The sequence below is a fragment of the Nicotiana tabacum genome, chromosome 13 (genome assembly GCF_000715075.1).
Source record: "Nicotiana tabacum cultivar K326 chromosome 13, ASM71507v2, whole genome shotgun sequence".
NCBI lineage: Eukaryota > Viridiplantae > Streptophyta > Magnoliopsida > Solanales > Solanaceae > Nicotiana > Nicotiana tabacum.
This window is the reverse complement of record NC_134092.1, coordinates 133,737,890-133,758,399: the sequence shown is the minus strand read 5'-3', so window position 1 is coordinate 133,758,399 and position 20,510 is coordinate 133,737,890. Positions and strand designations below refer to the sequence as shown.

At 35.1% G+C, this 20,510-nt stretch overlaps 1 protein-coding gene across 2 annotated transcripts; it reads right to left on the bottom strand.

The window, feature by feature from the left end:
* Window positions 1-324: 324 nt before the first annotated feature.
* LOC107819117 (mavicyanin-like) lies at window positions 325-3,807 on the bottom strand. 2 transcript variants are annotated; one of them, XM_016645200.2, is made up of 2 exons: window positions 3,504-3,807; window positions 325-851 (listed from the first exon to the last, which is right to left on the bottom strand). In XM_016645200.2, the coding sequence occupies exons 1-2, from the start codon at window positions 3,685-3,687 to the stop codon at window positions 526-528; spliced, it is 510 nt and encodes a 169-aa protein (XP_016500686.1). In that variant the 5' UTR covers window positions 3,688-3,807; the 3' UTR covers window positions 325-525. The 2 variants fall into 2 exon arrangements, with proteins under 2 accessions (XP_016500686.1, XP_016500685.1); XM_016645199.2 differs by having other exon boundaries at window positions 325-869; window positions 3,504-3,805.
* Between the last annotated feature and the right edge of the window lie 16,703 nt (window positions 3,808-20,510).

Here is a 20,510-nt window from a genome sequence, read left to right as displayed (position 1 = left end):
AAGAACAACGACAAGATACTAATAGACGAGCCCTAATAAAACCAGACGAATACGAAAAATGCCCGACTACCTGCTACCCTTTGTGAACAACAACAACGACAACAAAAAAAACCCAGTTTGATCCTATAAATGGGGTATATGGGATCTGGAAAGAGGATAGTGTGCATGCAAACCTTACCCCTACCTCATAGAAATTGAGAGGATGTTTTCGATAGAACCTCGGCTCAAGGAGCAATGAAGATAAAGCAACCAAGTAGCAAGAATGTAACATGGTAACCGGCGCGAATCCCAAATTCGGCCAAAACGAAGGAAAACATATTAACATATTAAAATATATATGTCTGATGTATTGATAATTATTGTGATGTTTTATTCTCACCCCTTTAAAACCAAGCACAATACTTCACTTAAACAATGTAGAAAACAAAATCAATAGAAATTAAGACAATAGACAGTACAAATAGAGTGGTACATTTTCTACTAATGATCCTACTTAATAGAGTCCATAACCCACAACTGGTTCATCTAAAGGCCCAAAAAGCAGATTGATAATCCAACAACCAAAAGGTAAGAAAGCCCATTTAAATTTGATGAAGCAGAAGGCAATGTTGGCCCAGCAGCTACAGCCATTGATCCAATATTCTGGGCCACATTTTGCTCTTTGGGCTGGATTTTTACAGGTATTTTCAGCCCATGTTTGCAGCTCTCTGTGTTCCCGCTAGCGAAGTACCTGATTCCTTCTCCTTCGAGTGAGATCTTATCTAAGCCGTCCGTATACATCTTGATCGGATTTGTTACATCACACGATGTAAATTCTTCCTCGTTTCTCAGCTCCACTACACTCTCTTGTGCTGCAGAGTAGGTGAACCCTGCTCATGTAATATGTAAATGATATAATAATATACTTTTTAGGAAACTATTTTTGACAAGCGTTTCTCTTTATTGATAACCAATTCATTTTGAAATATAGTTGGGAGACTTAAGCAAAGAAATGAGTAAAAAAACGAAAAGATCGGAATATGAGAATAGATCTGATGCCAATACAGACTACCTATTTCGATTGTTGTGCTCTCTGAAATTGCATACTTGTATAACGGTTCAAGTTTCTATCGATATTTGCCCAGTTGATTATCCCTTCTCGAAAACAAAGATTTAAAGTGATTTATAATTTACTGAGTGGTATAACTCACGTATTTTCGCCACCATCAAGAATTGTGGTGCGATAGATAAGATCCCTCCATCCTTAACCATAAATTTTTAACTTTTAATATTATAATAGCGCCACATAAAATGAAATAGAACGTATCCTAGCAAATTCTAATTTGACAATTTAGAGATAACGTATAATGAGACACGAATTTGAGCCGAGGGTTTATCGGAAACAGCCCCTCTGCCTATATCGGGGCAGGGGTAAGGTCTGCGTACACATTACCCTCCCCAGACCCCATTATGTGGGATTTTACTGGGTAGTTGTTGTAATATAATGAGACACCAAAGTAGTAATGGGTGAAAGAGACCATTCGCTACTATAGTTTAAAAAAGGGGATAATTTTTTCTGTAATTAATTTTTTTTATAATCGTGATGTTCTGGCCCGCTTATGCGCACCTCGAGTAATTCCAAGAAATTTCCCCGCAGTCAATATTTAAGCCAAACTATCCCAAAAATAGGCTGTCTTTATTCACTCTCTAACTTAAGTTATAGTTCAAAATTCAAATGGTACAATTAAAGACTGGATTCTCTACCTAACCTATGAGAGTTGAGACATTAATATTGGAAATATTCAAAAAATTATATGGAACTTTAATACTGGATTCATTTCATTTATGCATTGACGGCCAAACTAATATTAATCAATTTAGATGAATTTTAGAATAAATATTATAAATACAAGATCGTATTTTCAACTTCTACAGTATCATTTTGGTGCTTATTTGACTGATATTATATACTTCTGAAAAAAATGATAAATATTATAGAAATGCTAACAGAAAAAAAACTACTGGGATAGCAAGATAAATAATAATCTCAAAATCCAATTACTAATAAATCTTCATAAAGATAGAAAAAGGCATAGAAAAGTATGGTTGGTTACATGTTAGAGAAAATGACATTGTATAGCTGTTGTCAAAATAATAATCGTATATATACATTACGTATGTTATATACAAAAGTTATATAAATTTTATATATTTTTTTGAATAGTTTCTAGCGCGGTTAAAAGTGATAATACCATACATTTTAATCCTCGGAAGTCACATACTTTATATTTTTAGTAATAATTAAATAAGGCGTGGGCCAATTTTCCTGATTTCTATTTTTACTTTATTTTGGGACTTCGTGTAATAACTTATCTTTGTCCTTTTTCTTCAGAACACTCCCCGAAAATCTAACCACAATAGAAAACATGTTTTTTTAATATTCAAATGCTCACCCAATGAAAAAAAGTTTTTTATTTTATTTTATAAATACTCACAAGTTCAAAGTACAAGAGCAAATTCACTTTATTTTTCACGTAATTTTGAATAATTGTTTTTTGAACTTTTTGAATAGAATTTTACATTCAAAAGTTATACATATTCTTTCACGCCGAGGGTCTATCGGAATAAGCCTCTTTACCTTTACAAGGTAGAGATAGGGTCTTTGTATACATTATCTTTCCTAGATCCCACTCGTGAAATTTCACTGAGTACACTATTGTTGTATTTCAAAGTTATACATAAAAAGTGGAGATTATATTTCTTTTAATTCAAAATATTTGAAATATATTGCTTTTAACACCTAATAATCTCTTTTGAAACAACCAAAACCACATTTTATCATCTTAACTAGATAAGGTGATACCCTATATCTAGATAAATAAGTTGAAACCAATCAGACCAAACAATGCATTTTTTAATTGTGTTAGAAGAATTATTACATTATTATTATAATAACAACAACAACAATAGCAGAAAAATGACATTGTATAGCTGCTCTCAAAATAATAGCCGAATAAATATATATATTTTTTTTATATATATACATTTTGTATGTTATATACAAAAATTATACAAATTTTATATAATTTTTCGGCTACAGAATATAAATAGTTTCTGGTGTGGGCTAAAAGTAATAATATCCCAACAATTAACGACGTATGTCTCCATTAATATTGCACTCTAATATATTAAATTTAATTTGTTGTGGAAATCTGTCTTATGTTCTAGATTTTAATCTCACTTTTTCTATAGATATTTAATCTCTTGTTGTTGTCTTGAGCCGAGGGTCTCCTAGAAACAACCTCTTTGTCCTTCGGGTAGGGGTAAGGTCTGCGTACATATTACTCTCCCCAGACCCCAAATGTGGGATTATACTGGGATGTTGTTGTTGTTTTTCTATAGACAATTACATATATTTATTTTTTAATAATATGTTAGATTTTTTTTTACGCTACTAATGTATAAAAAATAAACTATATGTAGGAATATATTATAGAGTAAAAAGGAGAAGAAGAAAAACTCACAGATTTTGTCACCAACTCTGAAAATTCTACCAGAGGACCAAGAAGCAACATCAGAAGATGGGTCCCACCCTCTATCCTCTCCGACCACATGGTGCACCTGATCATCAACTCCGACCACCGTCGCCGCCGTGAGAAGAACAGCCGCCACCGCCACCGCCACAACCAGTAACTTCTTTGCACCCATTTCTATTAGTAGTAACAAATAGTACTAAGCTTGAGAGCAAAGCAAAGGCAAAGCTCTAAGCTTTTATCACTCTCAAGAAAGAGAGAGAAAATAAAGAAATGTTATTTTTGAGTTAAGAGAAGTGTGGGGCTTTGGGAATATAACCTTAGTGCCCGAGAGCGGGTATTATTATTTTTAGCCCGTGCCAAAAGTTATTTATATTCGACATCCGAAAAAATATAATACTTTTTTCAGCTATTATTTTGAGAGTAGCTATACAATGTCATTTTTCCTAAGAGAGTTAGTTCCCTCCAAGGTAGACGCCGTGGGTGATTTAACATTAGGCGTTTAGTCGGGACTTAGGATTTAAACTTAATACGTTCAACTTTAAATATTTTTTGTGCTCAACTTATCAAATTTTTGAATTTGGAGAGAGTCTGATTTAAGATTTAAATTTGATACGTTTAACTTATATAATATTTTTAGTTCAGAACTTATTATAGTTTTGAAATAGAAATTTAAAAATCAGTTTTTTGGGTTAAATTTAGTATCCATCAAGGAATGTGATGGATAAGTAAGATTTCTCTATCCTTAACATAATTTTTGTATTAGAGTACCGAGAATAATTTCTTGGTAGAGAGCGTCTCCCTTTTAATTGGCCCTACGATCTGAATTCAGACTAGTTGAATCGGTAAATATTAAATTCTAGATTATTAAACAAAATATAAAATTATATATATATATATATATATATATATATATATATATATATACACGCGCACACACACAAAATGCATCGTAATTATTGTTTTACTTGGGGATCGTCTGGTTAGGAAATAAGTTATCCTGTAATTAAATATTCCGAGATTAGTTATTCCATCCTTTCATGGGGATAAAATAACACTACAATCCCCGGATAACTTATCCCAGAATTAGTTATATCACGATTTTATCTCAATCAAACCCAAGAAAAACTTATATTCTTAAATTTAATCCCGAAATTAATTATCTCTTATCCCTCGTACAAACGAGCCCTTAAACTTATTGTTCAAAATATCCATCAACCCCTATAGGTTGCAGGTAATTGAGGGTTTCGTGGTAGTTTCCTGAGAAATAGGACATACTACAAATAGAAGTGCAAGTAGTGACTGGTTGGTAAGAGAGTTACCTTTCAATTATTTTCATTTTTTTTGGCTGTAATTTTATCAGTTTGCCACATGCACTTTTTTTTTTTTTTTTAATCTAACTACCCACCATTGGTAAAGATTGTTACAACTCAATTGCTTTTTCATACCTAACATTTTACCCCGTTTTTGTCATTAGCTTTTAGTGGTGGTAAAGGTACCACAATACCAAGATTTTTTTATTCTCGTCCGATGTCCGGTACTCGCATTAGAGTTCGATTATATCTGGTTTCGCGCCGCATAGGACTCCATTCAAGAGGGAACGCTCCCAACCAAGAATATTTCCATACCCAGGGCTCCCTACAATATCAAGAATTTGACTTGGTGGGAGTTTGGACATAAGAATTGTAAATTTTCAAAAAAAAAGTGAAAAGAAAATTTCGGGTGAAAATGATATTTGAAAATTAGAGTTGTATTTGGACATGAATATAATTTTGGGTTGTTTTTTGAAGTTTTATGTGTGATCTGAGTGAAAATTTTGAAAAACAGTTTTTTGGAGTTTTTCAAATTTTCGAAAAATTTCAAAATTCATTTTCAAGTGAAAATTGAAAATTTTATGGCCAAATACTGATTTCGAAAATTAGTGAATATTTTTCGAAAAAAGTAAAAAAATTCCAATATCAAGAATTTGACTTAATCAGTTGAGTTCTTTTTTACTTTTCGGTATCTACATAAAAGAAAAAAATCAAGTGCAATTTACACTTTAGAATTCTTATTTGCCCATTTGGACATAAGAAATTTTTTACTTTTTTCTGAAAAATTTACATTGTTTTTCGAAATTAGTGTTTGGCCATAAAATATTCAATTTTCACTTGAAGATGAACCTTGAAATTTTTCGAAAATTTTAAAACCTCCAAAAAGATATTTTTCAAAATTTTCACTCAGATCACTCACAAAAATTCAAAAACAACCCAAAATTATATTCATATCCAAACATAACTCTAATTTTCAAATACCATTTTCACATTTTTACTTGAAAAAAGATTTCACTTCAATTTGAAATTTTACAACTCTTATGTCCAAAAGCCCACTTATTTGTTTGTAGGAGTTTGGACAATATACTTCAACAATTAGCATTTGTAAATTGAAGCTGTGTTTAGATAGAAATTTCCCTTAAAACTAAAAGCTGGGGATTTGTGAGTGAAAATCATTATTTCACTTAAAATATTCCTCATATAATTTCATAATATTTTCAAAATTTTGAAAAATCATAATTTCGAGTTTATATACTACCTCTAATCAAGACTCACTTAGGTCCTTCATGACTGCATCATAATGGATCAACTTAATTTGAAATACTATTTTTACGACTTCCTGACCAAATTCGTCTACATTGTTGATTGTTCCTCAGCTTGTTAAATGGGTCAACCCAACTCGGACCCGAACCCATTGATTCTTGGCTCGTGGGTCTTTAATCGGGCCGGTCTGGTTCACTTTCTTATAAGAGCCGGTCCGGATTTGACCCATTAATCAAAACATATTGACCCGACCCGTAACCCGTAATCCCTTAACCCGAGTCCTAATGGGTCGAATCCAATTTAATTAAAAAAAGTTAAAAACTAATAAATGATAAAAAATTCAAATTTTACGCATATATAAACGAACTTGAAATTACTACATGTCCTTGAAGTGAGTTAGAATAAAAATGAAAGAAAAATCATACTTTATTAACATTAAGACTTGAGAAACATATGGAATTCGACTATTTCGACAAGACACCTCATAGTGTCTGGTACTATATTCTTTCTTCAATGTTTGGATTCAATTTTTTACCACTTGTCTGAATATATATATATGTGTACGTGTGTGTGTGTGTGAGAGAGAGAGAGAGAGAGAGAGAGCTGGTCCGGGCTGGTTGACCTATGGGTCAGCTACCGGTTCCGGTTCCGATCCGATTCCGGTTCAGTGGGTCAAAATATTATGGCCCGACCCAAGCCCCTTAAATTGATGGGTTGGTCCGATTAGGGTTTCGTGGGTTATGGACTGGTTAAAGGGTCAATTTTAATGGGTTATATGGGCCGGTTCGTGGGTTGACCCGGCCCATTTGACAGGTCTAATTATTTGTTCCTCATAAATGGTTGATCAAAATTCATCACCATAAACAAGAAGTTTTGATTCAAGCAGAATATAATATCAATCACTTAACGTTCAGCCAGTCGTAGATAAATGAAATTTAAATGACTTCATATTTTGCATAATTAAATAAAAATTAATTCTGAAGTTGTACGTTTGATGCTCGTTGTTTGCTACCCAAACTGCCACAATTACAAGATAACTATAGGCCAATTTATCAATAAAACAATTCATTCATTTTACGTGAAAATGAGATGTACACTCAAACGATGTATAGGGTGTAATATTTGTTCTTTAAGCAAAGAAGAAGAGACAGAAGAAATTGGAGACAAAATTAAGTGTTGAGCCAAAGTGTAGGGTTTGTTGCATATTAGGGAACGAGTAGTTATTGCTTTTTAATATATAGTTTTTGATAATTATATATACTCACCTCATGAGTTAGGCGCAATGTCACTATATGATGCTTATTCTTGGTTTTTCCTGTTTGAGACACCATGTTATATTATTCACGCTCGTTTAGTTTTAAACGCGTAGACAGAGGCGGATCTACCATGTGAAACATGGTTCACGTGAACCCGTGGTCCTCGGGTTAAAGTATGAATATGATGTACATAATTTGGAAAAAATAGATATATATACTTGATGGAACCCATGGTCAAAAGAGACTAAGTGATGCATTGGTTTTGGTCTGTTATTTCCAATAGTCAGGGGATCAAATCCCTTACCAACTTTTTGGTTTAATTTTTTTAAAAAAGTAATAGTGAACCCATCCTTCAAACATCCTGGATCCGCCTCTGCGCGTAGAGATAGAATGTTAAAATGTCGATTGTCGGCCTACATTACTTGAGAGAATGAGTAGTCTTCTTATATGATCTTTAGCAGTTTTCATCTTTTGAACTAACTTTTAGGATTGTGTTAGACAAATACCTTTTTTTTTATATGATAGCTGTGCTAACTAAAAAATTGAATCACGCAAAATCTGAAAAAATTCCCCAACCTAGGTTAGGGGATCATTAGACCGAAGCTTGCTGCTGAAAAATATTGCCAGAATAACACGCCGTACGAGATAGCAATAACAGGAAATTGACCGGTCGGAGGTTCGAGAAAGGAAAAATAACAAATCAAATAAGAAAGAGGGTTTACTAACATTATATTATGCAAATCTGAGAACTTTTCTTCCCCCTATTCCTTTAAGATTTATCTTATGTAGTGATTTAATCTTTGATCTTAATTCTAAACATATATTTTTTTACGTAAAGATTTTGCATCTAGTCATTATCAAACAAAAATACAAAAAAATATATATATATATATATATATATATATATATATATATATATATTACTTAAATATATATTTAAATATTTGCACGCTTTTTCCAATATATATATATATATATATATATATATATATATATATTAAGGCCTCTTATTAAGGCTTTGCTTTAGACCTCGGATGATGTTGGGCTGCCCCTGTTCATAAAGACAAAATAAAGCTAGGTGGATGTAATAATACTCCAATTTAATAACAAGCTCACTATATTTATATATTGAAGTATTTGGCGAGTTTTTTGGTACTCTGCCGAATCAATAATAGGTCCCCGCAGCCTAAGCCGTGGTCCATTTTGATTTTGTTGGTAGTACTTATTTTTATGTGTTGATGACATAGTACTATTATGCTGGTAAAAACTTATCCGTATTCGATATTTACGAATGACATGAGCAAGCTTATGAGTTAAATCGTTTATTATTTTACATTTCGTACGAGTTAATTGCACTAAGCTTTGATCAAATTTTAATGTAATTATTTCATAATTCAATTTGTCAAATTTCAGCTCATAATATTTTTTAGTAGCTTTCAAATGTTATTTTAAATATAAGAACTTTCTGCACATAATTTTTTGTCCAAAAGTTGATCGAATTAGTTTCGGAAAATAAAAGGCCGTTGAATTAATAATTATTGGGAATCTTATGGGAATGTATCAAAGAAAGACACTATTTATCAACAACTGGTCATTTTAGTCATACTACCAAAAATAACCCCAAAATTTTATAAATAATATACAACATTCAAAAAACATAAGTAATTTTTTTTTTCTTTCAACGGATATTGTTGCGATTCATTGAAAACCATAGATAAGGTAATATGCAAAATTTGACGAAGTTTGGAGACGAGCTAGACTAGTTTGGAGTCAAAATTCATTACCAATGATATAAATGGGAGGTGATTTGGTATCAAATTTCGTAGTTAAAATCGAGTTTAAAATATTTTTCTGCAACACATGTATCACGTATGTATCTCACACCCAGATATACATGGATATATAGGTGATACATATGTGATACACAAAGTGATGCACATATCATCTTTTTTCAAGTTCATCTTATACTCTGAATTTTCAATTCAAACCACTTTAGAACCCCACCAAATCATCACAAAATTGAGATCCAAACTCCTTAAGATGTACTCATTCTATTTTAATAACACCCACTCAAAAGAAAGTAAAAATTTGACTTTTTTTTTTGCACAAATAACTAATTAACTAATATTGATAGCATTTGGTTAATATTAGTAATATTTTATTAATTGGTCAATTTTTAGAATAAGTTACTTATAGGCGGACATAGCTAATAGTTTCCCATAATTATTCGAACATTAAAATTATACAAGTGAAAATTCAGCTCACTAATTATTCAAACTTTTAGAGGAGAGCATATGCAAGCAGAAATCCAGAGTACAATGGCCCAAATTAGGGGACTCAAACTCAGCTTATTTCTTTGCCAGCATCAAGAATAAGAGAGCTCAGAATCATATTAAATCACTTGCTAGTGCAACGGGTGAAATTATCCAATCAGAAAAGGGGATAGAGGAGGAGATTCTAGGTTTCTATAAGAACCTACTTGGGGCTGCAAATCCCACATTACCTGCTATACAATTAGATTTTATAAGGAGGGGATCTATCATATCAAGGGCACAACAGTTGCAGCTTATTCGACCATTTACCAGGAAAGAAGTTTGGCAAGCATTACAGGGGATTGGTGATAACAAAGCTCCAGGGATAGATGGATTTAACTCATTGTTCTTTAAGAAAGCATGGATCTCAATTGGAGATGAGGTAACTGAAGTTGTTCTAAACTTCTTTGACACCATGAAACTCTACCAACCAATATACTGCACATCCATCACCTTGGTTCCTAAAGTTAAAAGCCCTTCCTTAGTAAAACAATATAGACCTATCTCCTACTGCTCCACAATCTATAAGATCATGTCCAAAATGCTCACTAGCACACTCCAGGGATTATGGATAGCCTCATTGATGAGAGCCAGGAGGTATTTGTACCTGGCAAAGTCATAACTGATAATATTATCCTTAGCTATGAATTAGTGAAAGGATATGGGAGGAAAGGGGTGTCACCAAGATGCATAATCAAAATTGACATGCAAAAAGCTTATGACTCTATAGAATGGTTGTTCCTAGAACAAGTTCTAAATGATATGAACTTTCCTGAAATATTTGTTAGGTGGATCATGGTATGTATATCAACAGTCTCATACTCTATAGTCATAAATGGTAAATCAAGTGCTCCTTTTACTGCAAAAAGGGGAGTAAGGCAGGGTGACCCCTTGTCACCATTCCTGTTTGTGATAGCCATGGATTACCTCAGTAGACTACTAAAAACATTGAAAGATAATATCACGACCCTAAAACCTGCCCAGTCATGATGGTGCCAATCATGAAACTAGGTCAGCCGACACAAATTCCAAATCAAACCAGTATTTCATAAAAAGGAATTTTTTAAATATAAATTTACTAAAATCCCATAACATGCGTCTAAATAACAAGTGCGAAAAATAACATAAGCCCGACATCGGGGTGTCACAAGTCACGAGCAATTACAAGGTCTGTCTAAGTACAATAAAGTCTATCAAAGTCTGGGAACAATACTAATATAATCTAGGAAAGATAAGAGGGAGAATAGTAGGGCTGCGAACGCCATGCAGCTACCTTGCCGACTCCAAATGACCCGTTGGATGAAAGATCAGCACTCGCTATCACGACCCGAGACTCATGGATCTACACACAAGGTGCAGGGAGTAATGTGAGTACGCCAACTCAGTAAGTAATAAAAGTAAATAAAAATTGAGCAGTAAGAAATTATATAATTCCACGTCATAGCACTACAACAAATACGGTATGGTTCCAAAATAGTGTAGAAATCAATTATCTCATAAAAACTCAGTTTCAGAAAAAATACTTTGAAAAATATCTTTCTACAGTTTCAACTGAGAATTTACAGAAGTGTAGAGTAAAAATGATGAAAATCATAATCAACCCCTCGGGCAAAAACATGTATCATAAATCGCCCCTCAGGCATAATATCAACAGAACCAACCCCTCGGGCTACCTCACAATCACTCGAAATCAGCCCATCGGGCATAACATGTATCAGAGTCAGCCCCTCGAGCAACAACATATCACTCACTCAGGGTACCCGCGCTCACTGGAGGTGTACAGAATCCGGAGGGACTCCTACAACCCAAGCGCTATCACAATCCATCTCATGGATAAATCAGGCCCTCGACCTCTCATATATCACAAAATAGTACAACCTACTGTGGCGTGCAACCCGATCCCATGATATCCTCACAACATAGGCCCTCGGCCTTACTCAGTCAGAAACCTCTCAAGCCACTCGGGATAACAGTAAAATAGGGTGCTTAGCCCAAAAATTTCATTTATGTATCAAATCAGAGTAAATAAGACTGAGTTATGAAATCAGTAAAACATAGCATGATTGAGTACAATTGTTAAATCAAAACAATGAGGAATTTCAGTAAAGAAAACCCCTAAGGGTCCAAACAGATGGCACGAGGCCCAAATATAGTATTCAGCCCAAAACATAGTAATACCTTCTAACATAAGATAATATCAAGTAGTTTCAGTCAAATACGCAACTTAATAGTTGCTACGGGACGGACCAAGTCATAATTTCCAACTGTGAACGGCCCTCACGCTTGTCATCTAGCGTGTGCGTCACCTCAAAATAGTACAACGATGTAAAATCCGGGGTTTCATACCCTCAGGACAACATTTACAATCATTACTTACCTCAAACCGGACCGAACTCTAACCCGCAATGCCTTTGCCTCTCTACCGGCCTCCAAATGCTCCAAATCTAACCAAAATCAGTATCACATCATTAATACATGCTAAAGGAACAAAGCCCAAGCAAAAATGATCAAATTAACTCGGAAATCCCGAAATTGGTCAAACCCGACCCCCTGGCCCACGTCTCGGAATCTGATAAAAATTACAACACTAGAATTCTTATCCACTCACGAGTCTATACATACCAAAACCATCAAAATCGGACCTCAAATGGCCCCTTAAATCCCCAATTTAAACTCTCCAATTTCAAGTCTTAATTCCCTAATTTTCACCCTTAAATCCTACAAATTCCAAGCTTAATCTACTGAAAATCATCATAGAATCGGGTATTAAGTTCAAAAATCTTATCTCAACAAGTTTCCCCTTGATTCCCTCTTCAAAACCCTCCAAGAGCTTCAATCCCAACTTCAAAAATGGTGGAATAGGTCAAATTTTGTGAAGGAGAATTTATATACTTTCTGCCCCAGGGATTCCGCACCTGCAGCCCATATCATGCTTCTGCGGACCGCTTCTGCTGTCAAATCAACCGCACATGTGGCTTTCACTTAAAGTCCCAGGACCGCATCTGCGACCAGGCACCGCACTTGTGGTCCCGCAGATGCTCCCAACCTACCACACCTGTGGTTCTTCTCCTGATGGCCCAATTCCGCATCTGCGGTCTCCCTCACGCACCTGCGACCTCGCACTTGTGGTCCCCAATCCGCAGGTGCGGTCATGGCAGAAGCAACAGCTTCAACTGCTTAAATCAAGTCCATTCTTTTCCGTTAACCATCTGAAATCATCCAAGGCCCCCGGAACCTCAACCAAACATGAAAACAAGTCACCTATCACCATTCAAACTTATTCCAATCTTCAAAACACTCAAAACAACCTCAAAACATCAAATCACCCTCGGATTTAAGCCTAAAGATTTCCAAACTTCCGAATTCCGCAAACGATGCCAAAACCTATCAAACCTCGTCCGAATGACCTGAAATTTTGCACGCACGTCCCAAATGACACAATAGACCTACTCCAATTCTAAAAATTTCATTCCCGATATCAAGATTTTTACTGCCGACCGAAAAATGCCAAATTTTCAATTTCGCCAATTCAAGCCTAAATCTACCACAAGCCTCCAAATTACATTTCGAACACGCTCTTAAGTCCCAAATCACCTAACGAAGCTATCCGAACCATAAAACCCCAATTCCGAGATCATTTACCCATAAGTCAACTTTCGATTGACTTTTCCAACTAAATAACCAACTTAAGAGACTAAGTGCCTCATTCCACTCTAGGACCACTCCAAACACAACACAACCAACACGATATGATGAAATACCACTGAACAACACACAAGGAAGCAGAAATGAAGGAAACAAGGTTGCAACATATGAAACAACCGGCCGGGTCGTTACAGATAATCTAGACTTTAACTATCACCCTCCATGTGAAAAGTTGAATATAATACAGTTGGGGTTTGCAGATGACCTACTGTTGTTTTATAGGGGAGATTTGGTATCTACTAAACTACTGTACAAGTACTTTCAGTAATTCTCCCTGGCATCTGTGTTGGTAGCCAATCAAGGGAAGAGTGCTGTCTACATTGGAGGTGTGCCAGACCAGATTCAGCAGTAAATAATACAAGAGTCAGGATTCTCTGTGGGATCTCTCCCCTCCAGGTACCTGGGAGTTCCACTCAGCTCAAAAAGACTAGCAATTGGGCAATATCAACCATTAATAGAGAGGATGATAAGGAAAGTAACCTCCTGGACATCAAAGTTTCTATCCTATGCAGGTACATTGCAGGTGATCAGAAGAGTACTCACAGCCATCTAACAATTTTGGTCTCAAATATTCATCCTGCCCAAGAAGGTGATTCAGAGGATTGAACAAGTGTGTCGGAGATTTCTACGAAATGGAAATTATGAATGCTCAAAGAAGGCTCTAATAGCTTGGGACAAACTCTGCTTGCCAAAATCAGCAGGTGGTCTCAACATACCAGACATCTACACATGGAATAAAGCTGTCATACTTAAACACTACTGGAACCTATGTAAGAAGAAGGATAAGCTTTGGATACAATAGGTGCATATCTACTATACTAAGGTTAATGAAGTATGGGAAACCACTGCTACACAAGAATCTTGGCTGATTCAGAATAACCTAAAGGATAAACAATACCTGGAGAATGCATGACTAACTGTCAAGGAATTTTTGAACTGTGAGACATATGTTATAAAGACAATGTACAATAAGCCGAGAGACAATTATTTTAAAGTACATTGGAGGAAGTTGATGTGCAACAAGCAGGTCAGCCCCAAGTGATTATTCATCATATACCTTGCAATACAAGACAGACTATATACAAGGACTAGATTGCAAAAATGGGGTATGGGATATGGAACGACCTGTCCATTATGTGATAGCGTTGATGAGGATGTGCAACACCTGTTCTTAATATGCCCAGTTACATACCAGATTTGGCAACAGATCCTCCAGTGGCAGGGAATTCAACGCCATGCTATGGAATGGCAGGAAGAAGTTGAGTGGGTGCAAAAACATGCCTATAGTAACAATGAAAAAGCAGAGACATACCGAACGACCCTTGCAGGAAGTGTATACTATACCTGATTAGAAAGGAACAACAAAATCTTCCAACAAAGAACCAGACCAGCAGCAACTACAGTAAGACAGATCATTCAAGACATACATTGCAGAGGAAGAAAGAGGAAGAAATTGAAAATCCAGTTGAAGAAACTTGACTACTACCCTAGTTAGTTTGTAGGAAGACATAGCCTAGTTTTCAACTCTATCTTTTTGTATGGCTGTAGGTGAAGTAATAAAGTTGGACCTTGGGGTTGTGGTCCAACTTTAGCGGTTTCTGTGCACTCTGTAAATGTTTCCTTGGTAATAAAATTTATAATTACCAAAAAAAATTATTCGAACTTTAAAATTACACAAGTCAAAATTCACCCTACTAACTTGTTAGACCATTGATATAATATGAATCATGAAACATGCTTATTTTTCATAAAAAATTAAGAAACAGGAAAATTACTCTCTAATTTGGTCCTTCCATTAGCTCACAAGATCCACAATAAGTCTTAGGCTTCGTTCGTTTTATTAAAATAAAAATATTTTAATATTAATATACTTCAGATTATTAAGGTATCATATCTAATTTTGAACACCAATATGTAAGATAGTTTGTTTCTGATCGTTTGAAAGAGTTTAATTCATCTGAAAACTAAGAAATATAGAATTCAAATAAATTAATAACAATTATTATATTCACAAAATATTAGAAAAGGCTATTAAATTTGTAGGACCGTTCCTTGTATTTTGGCGATTTAAGGGCCATGAAACAAGAATTTAGACGATTCTTAGATTTCGTGTGCTATAATCACGCCATCTGCATGAATTCGGGCGGTCTCCTAATATTTTGCAGGCCCATAAAAAATTACCTAATGAAAAATAATCATCGTTTCGCCATGACCGTACCTTAATGTTTTTTTTTGGGTTTTTAGGGCCATAAAACATGAATTCAGTACGATTCCCATATTTTTTATGTTATAGTCCATACCATCTGCATAAATTCAGGCTCCAAATCTCCTAAACGTTTGCGGGCCCATAAAAAATGACTGAATGAACAATGATCATTACTTCTCCATGACCATTCCTCGTCTTTGGTGTTTTAGGGTCATAAAATAGGAATTCAGGACGACTCCCATGTCACACCTCCTTTTTTTCTACACCCCGGAAAGGGTATAAGAGAGTTTTTCCAATTTAAGTGACAATCGAAACGAGATTTATTTATTAGAGATTCAGATTCGCCACTTGGGATAATTTTATGATGTCCCAAGTCACCGGTTCAAATTCTAAATCGAGGAAAAGATTGACTCCGTTTTACAGTCCGCGAACAGAAATTCTGAATAAGGAATTCTGTTAGCCTGAGGGAAGGTGTTAGGCACCCCCGGATTCCGTGGTTCTAGCACGGTCGCTTAAACTATTGCAATTGGCCTATTATCTGATTTTAATACATGTTTTAAACATATGGTGCAATTTTTAGCTTATTAACCGCTTTCAAGTATTTTAGGGAAGGCTTCAACGTCATCTAAAACACATCTTTGGACCATGCCACATGAAATGCACCCGCTGTCCGAGACACATTTTATTTAACGTTGCTAAGATTTGGAGTTGGGTCACATGAAGTGCACACCCGAATTTGGAATTAGGCATCGCAACTATGTCACGGGAACCGTACCCATAGCCACGATAATTTATTAATCGCGCCTAAAGCAAGCTATGATGTTCATAAGTATTTTCCTAAGTTTCGGATTATAAGCTTAGAGGACTCATTCTTAAGTTCTATAACTCAAGATATTGGTTTTGGGCCTTGCACCAAAGCTAAACCCAACACAAAATAGGAAAACAATTTCGAATCCCATTTTTCGGCAGCAAGTAAAATTCCTATAGCTACTAATAGGCCACTCCCATTCAATTGACGCTAAACAAAAATTAGGAAACTAAGTTTTTAATTATTGTTACAAAACGAAATTACCAAGGAATAGTCAACAAATACTCTCGTCACAAAATCCAATAACGAAGCCATCATTTCAAGGGATATTCATTTTCAAGCAAAACAAAGAGCTATCTAAACAGTTAATTCTTTCAATTAAACCCAACGCCTCACACTTTCAAAAGGTCTTAGAGAGCATAACCTCACGCCAAACTTTAAAGCATGCACCACTCGAATACATATAACCACATTCAAAGCATGAAGCATTCATAAATCAAAACCAAACATGAGCTGCAATCACTATCAATTTTGAAAGAGTAGATGGGAATAGAATAGACCTATGTATTGAATTTGAGTTAAATTACAACCAACTTGGAGATTAATCAGCTCTCGACCGGAACACTTACCAACGACCTCGGCGAGTGAACTTTCAATTTGGTGATTTTGGAACTGTTTGCAGCTGGTTTTGCTGCTGGTTCGATGGCTGTTTCTGGGCAGTAAAAAGGCGTGAGGATTCAAATTCCGGCGAGATGGCCGGAGATGACTGTTGTTGCTCTCAAAGATTGAGAGAAATCTTGTATTCCAAAGGGGAAAAGGCTGATTTTTCTTAGCAAATGAATCTCTCTATTTTTTTTGTCTTTCTTTTGCTGATCTCTGTTAGCTTTCGAAATTAAAAATGGCTATGGTAATTTTTCTTTAAGAAGAAGATCAACTTTCAAGTTAAAGGAATTTGGCATTGTCTGTTGTTAAAGGTTTTGAGGTGACGACTCTCCAATTTTGGAATTGGAGTTGAGGTTGCCGATTTTGTGTGTTAGCTAGATCTAGGAATTGCAATTTTTTTAAGGGTAATGTTTCTATAATTGGGTATTTTATATGGAGGTGGGAACGAATGATGACCATTGGATTAGAAAGAAATAGATGGCTAGAATTAAATCTTGCACTTAAATAGGCTAATGGGCTGGGAAGAATGGGCTAAGGGTAATTGGGTTGGACCATGTCTTTTGAGTTTGAACTTAGGCTAAAAAGACCAAATAATACAATGTATCTATAAAATTATAAAAATCATTCTAAATTAAAATTGACTAATATAAAACTAAATACTACGAGTGAAACTAATTTTTTTGTATTTTCAAATGTTATAATACTATAAATATAAATATACAAATTGACTTTAACCTAAAGATGAAAATATTTATTTTATTTTTTGTGATAAAATAAAGTAAAAGAATCAAAACTATTTAAAATAACGATAGTAAACCTAAACTAAATATTTTACGCTAAAAATGTGTAAAATCTTGGGGACGGGACATGCAGAGCTTGTGACCTCAGCCATGTCTTGAGCAACTCACGTCTTTCATCAACTTCTGTATTTAGATTCACTTCTTGCCTTTCTTTTTTTCTTTTTATTCTGGATTGTGACTACTTATGTTGATCATCTTGGACTGTTGACTCGCATTCTTGATGCGAGTTTCTTTTGTTACTGACTTGAATTGCATTCTGAAGTGAATTCCCTTGTTTTCCAGGTGGGAGCCTGATTGCTGAACTTGAACCGTCTTCTCTTGTTACTTGAAACGGTTTTCCCTTGCACCTTGAACCATTTTCCCTTGAAACTTGAATCGTCTTCCTTCGAAACTGCTTTCCCTTGAAATTTGAACTATCTTCCCTTGTTCTCCACGTGGGCGCCTGATACCACAACAAAACAGACAAAACAAAAGAAACTTTTTTGCCCCATTTTTGTACCGGAAACATTTGTCAGTGTTAATCAAATCCTGTTATCCAAAAGAGTTCTATAGATTTAAAAGTTAAATCTCATTATCCAAGAGGGTCCTGAAAACTAAAATTAAATCTCAACTTAAGAGTGAAAATTGGAAATCTAAATTCTATTTCCTAAAAGTAAAACTTACGCTAAATCTCATTGTCTATGAGGGTCCCGAAAACTTGAAACTACATCCCATTATCAAGGAGGGTCCTGGTTTCAAGACAACTAAAGATTGATAACTTAAGAAAACCAAAATTGACCCCCTTTTTTCTCTTTTTCTTTTTTTTTTCAAATCTAGACTTCCTTTTTTTCCAGTTTATCCTAGGAGAAAATTCGTCAGACTAGGTTTTCTATCTTAGGAGAAGGATTCACCAGACTAAGACATTTATCCTAGGAGAAAATTCATCAGACTAGGTCCTTTTTTTTGCTTTTGGTATCTTATGAAAGATTCATCCGACTAAGACGTTTATCCTAGGAGAAAATTCATCAGACTAGGTTTTCTATCTTAGGAGAAAGATTTATCAGACTAAGATTTTGATCCTAGGAGAAAGTTCATCAGACTAGGCTCTTTTCTTATCTTAGGAGAAAGATTCATCAGACTAAGATTTCTACCCTAATAGAAAATTCATCAGACTATGTTTCCTTTTTTTGGTATCTTAGGAGAAAAATTCATCAGACTAGGACGTTTATCCTAGGACAAAGATTCATCAGACTAGGTTTCTTATCTTAGGAGAAAGATTCATCCGACTAAGATTTCTATCCTAGGAGAAAGTTCATCAGACTAGGTCTTCTATCTTAGGAGAAAAAATCATCAGACTAGGGCTTTTTATCCTAGAAGGAAAAATGTTAAGATCAATGGCAAGATTTAATGCACAATAGCAAGATAAATAAAGGCAAAGATTTGAGAAACTTCCCTTTATCGGCTCTTCTCTTCTTTTCTTTTTCTTTTTTTTTTTCTTTTTTCTTTTTTTCAACCACATTCCTTCCAATGCTTTGTTCTTGTTTCACACAAAGAAAAATTTGAAAATGGTGGTCGGTTTGTGACCTTGAGTCTTGGGCAGCTTGGCTTCTGCTCAATTAGCTTGAGTTGGCTTCAATAGACTTTTGCTCTGCATTAATCCTAATTGTTTCACACCTAGTATCATATGTACTTGCGGCTCAATCAGCCTTATCTCAACTGGAGATCTTTGCCTAGTTGACCCTTTCCAATATCTTGAATGACTTTCTGTTTTTTGAGCAATTTGTTTGTCAAAGAGAATTACCAGTTATCTTTCTTGCACCAAGTAGGCTGAGAATAGTCTTTTTGGGGAAGCCTTTGTATGAATCCTCAAGGTATATTGACAGAAACAACTTAGTGCTGGTCAAATTTGCTTTATGCAATTGAAAAGCTGGTAGCAGATTTTGAAATCTTTTCTTGCTTGTTTTGACAAGGACCAACTCGGAGTGAAGGACACAATTATGCAAAGAAACAAGTATTAACAAGAAATGCCCCTGTTGGAAAGACAGAAGGAAGAGTTCTTTTTTCTTTCTTTTTTCAATAACTAGCCTTAATGTTCATGACATGCATTTTGGACTTAACGGCCGATCTACCAAACTTCCCTTTTACCATTATTATGACCTTTGAAGTCGGGTTTGTTTATGCCAATTCTTCGCATCAGCTTCATGACTCACTTTCGACTAGTGGTGCCCTGAGGGGTTTTCACCAACAAGTCTCTCTCATTTATTCATCTCTGTTGACCGTTGCCTTACAGTGCCCGTGAAGGTTTTCACTAGTAAGAGTCTCTCATTTTTCTTTTTCTTTTTCTTTCTGTTGCTTTCTTGTGTGGGCAACTTGACAGTGTTCTATGTCGCGTGACAACCGTTGCTCATTGCATGCTTTTCTTGGCATTCTTGAAGGCATATCAGGAGGTCTTTATTTGGGAGTGTTTCGGATAGGGTTGGGCAGAAGGGTTGGCATAAAGGCTCAACGTAGACTCAAAATAAAGGGGGTGTAGAGTTACAACTCTTGGAATCGACTCTTTCAAAAGTAAAACAAAATCTTTGCCCCAGTTTCAGATATAGGGGATTTTTTTTTTGGATTTTTTTCTCTTTTCTGAATTCTTTTTTGGTTGGACCGAACCGTGAGGCTGCCTATGTATCCTTTTTAAAAGAATC

Excerpts from the sequence above, each read along its gene's own strand:
- LOC107819117 (XM_016645199.2), bottom strand. The coding sequence starts at position 3,687 with ATGGGTGCAAAGAAGTTACTGGTTGTGGCGGTGGCGGTGGCGGCTGTT. Across the intron at positions 870-3,503 it reads CAGAGTTGGTGACAAAATCT|GGTTCACCTACTCTGCAGCA; the intron begins GTGAGTTTTTCT and ends TTACATGAGCAG.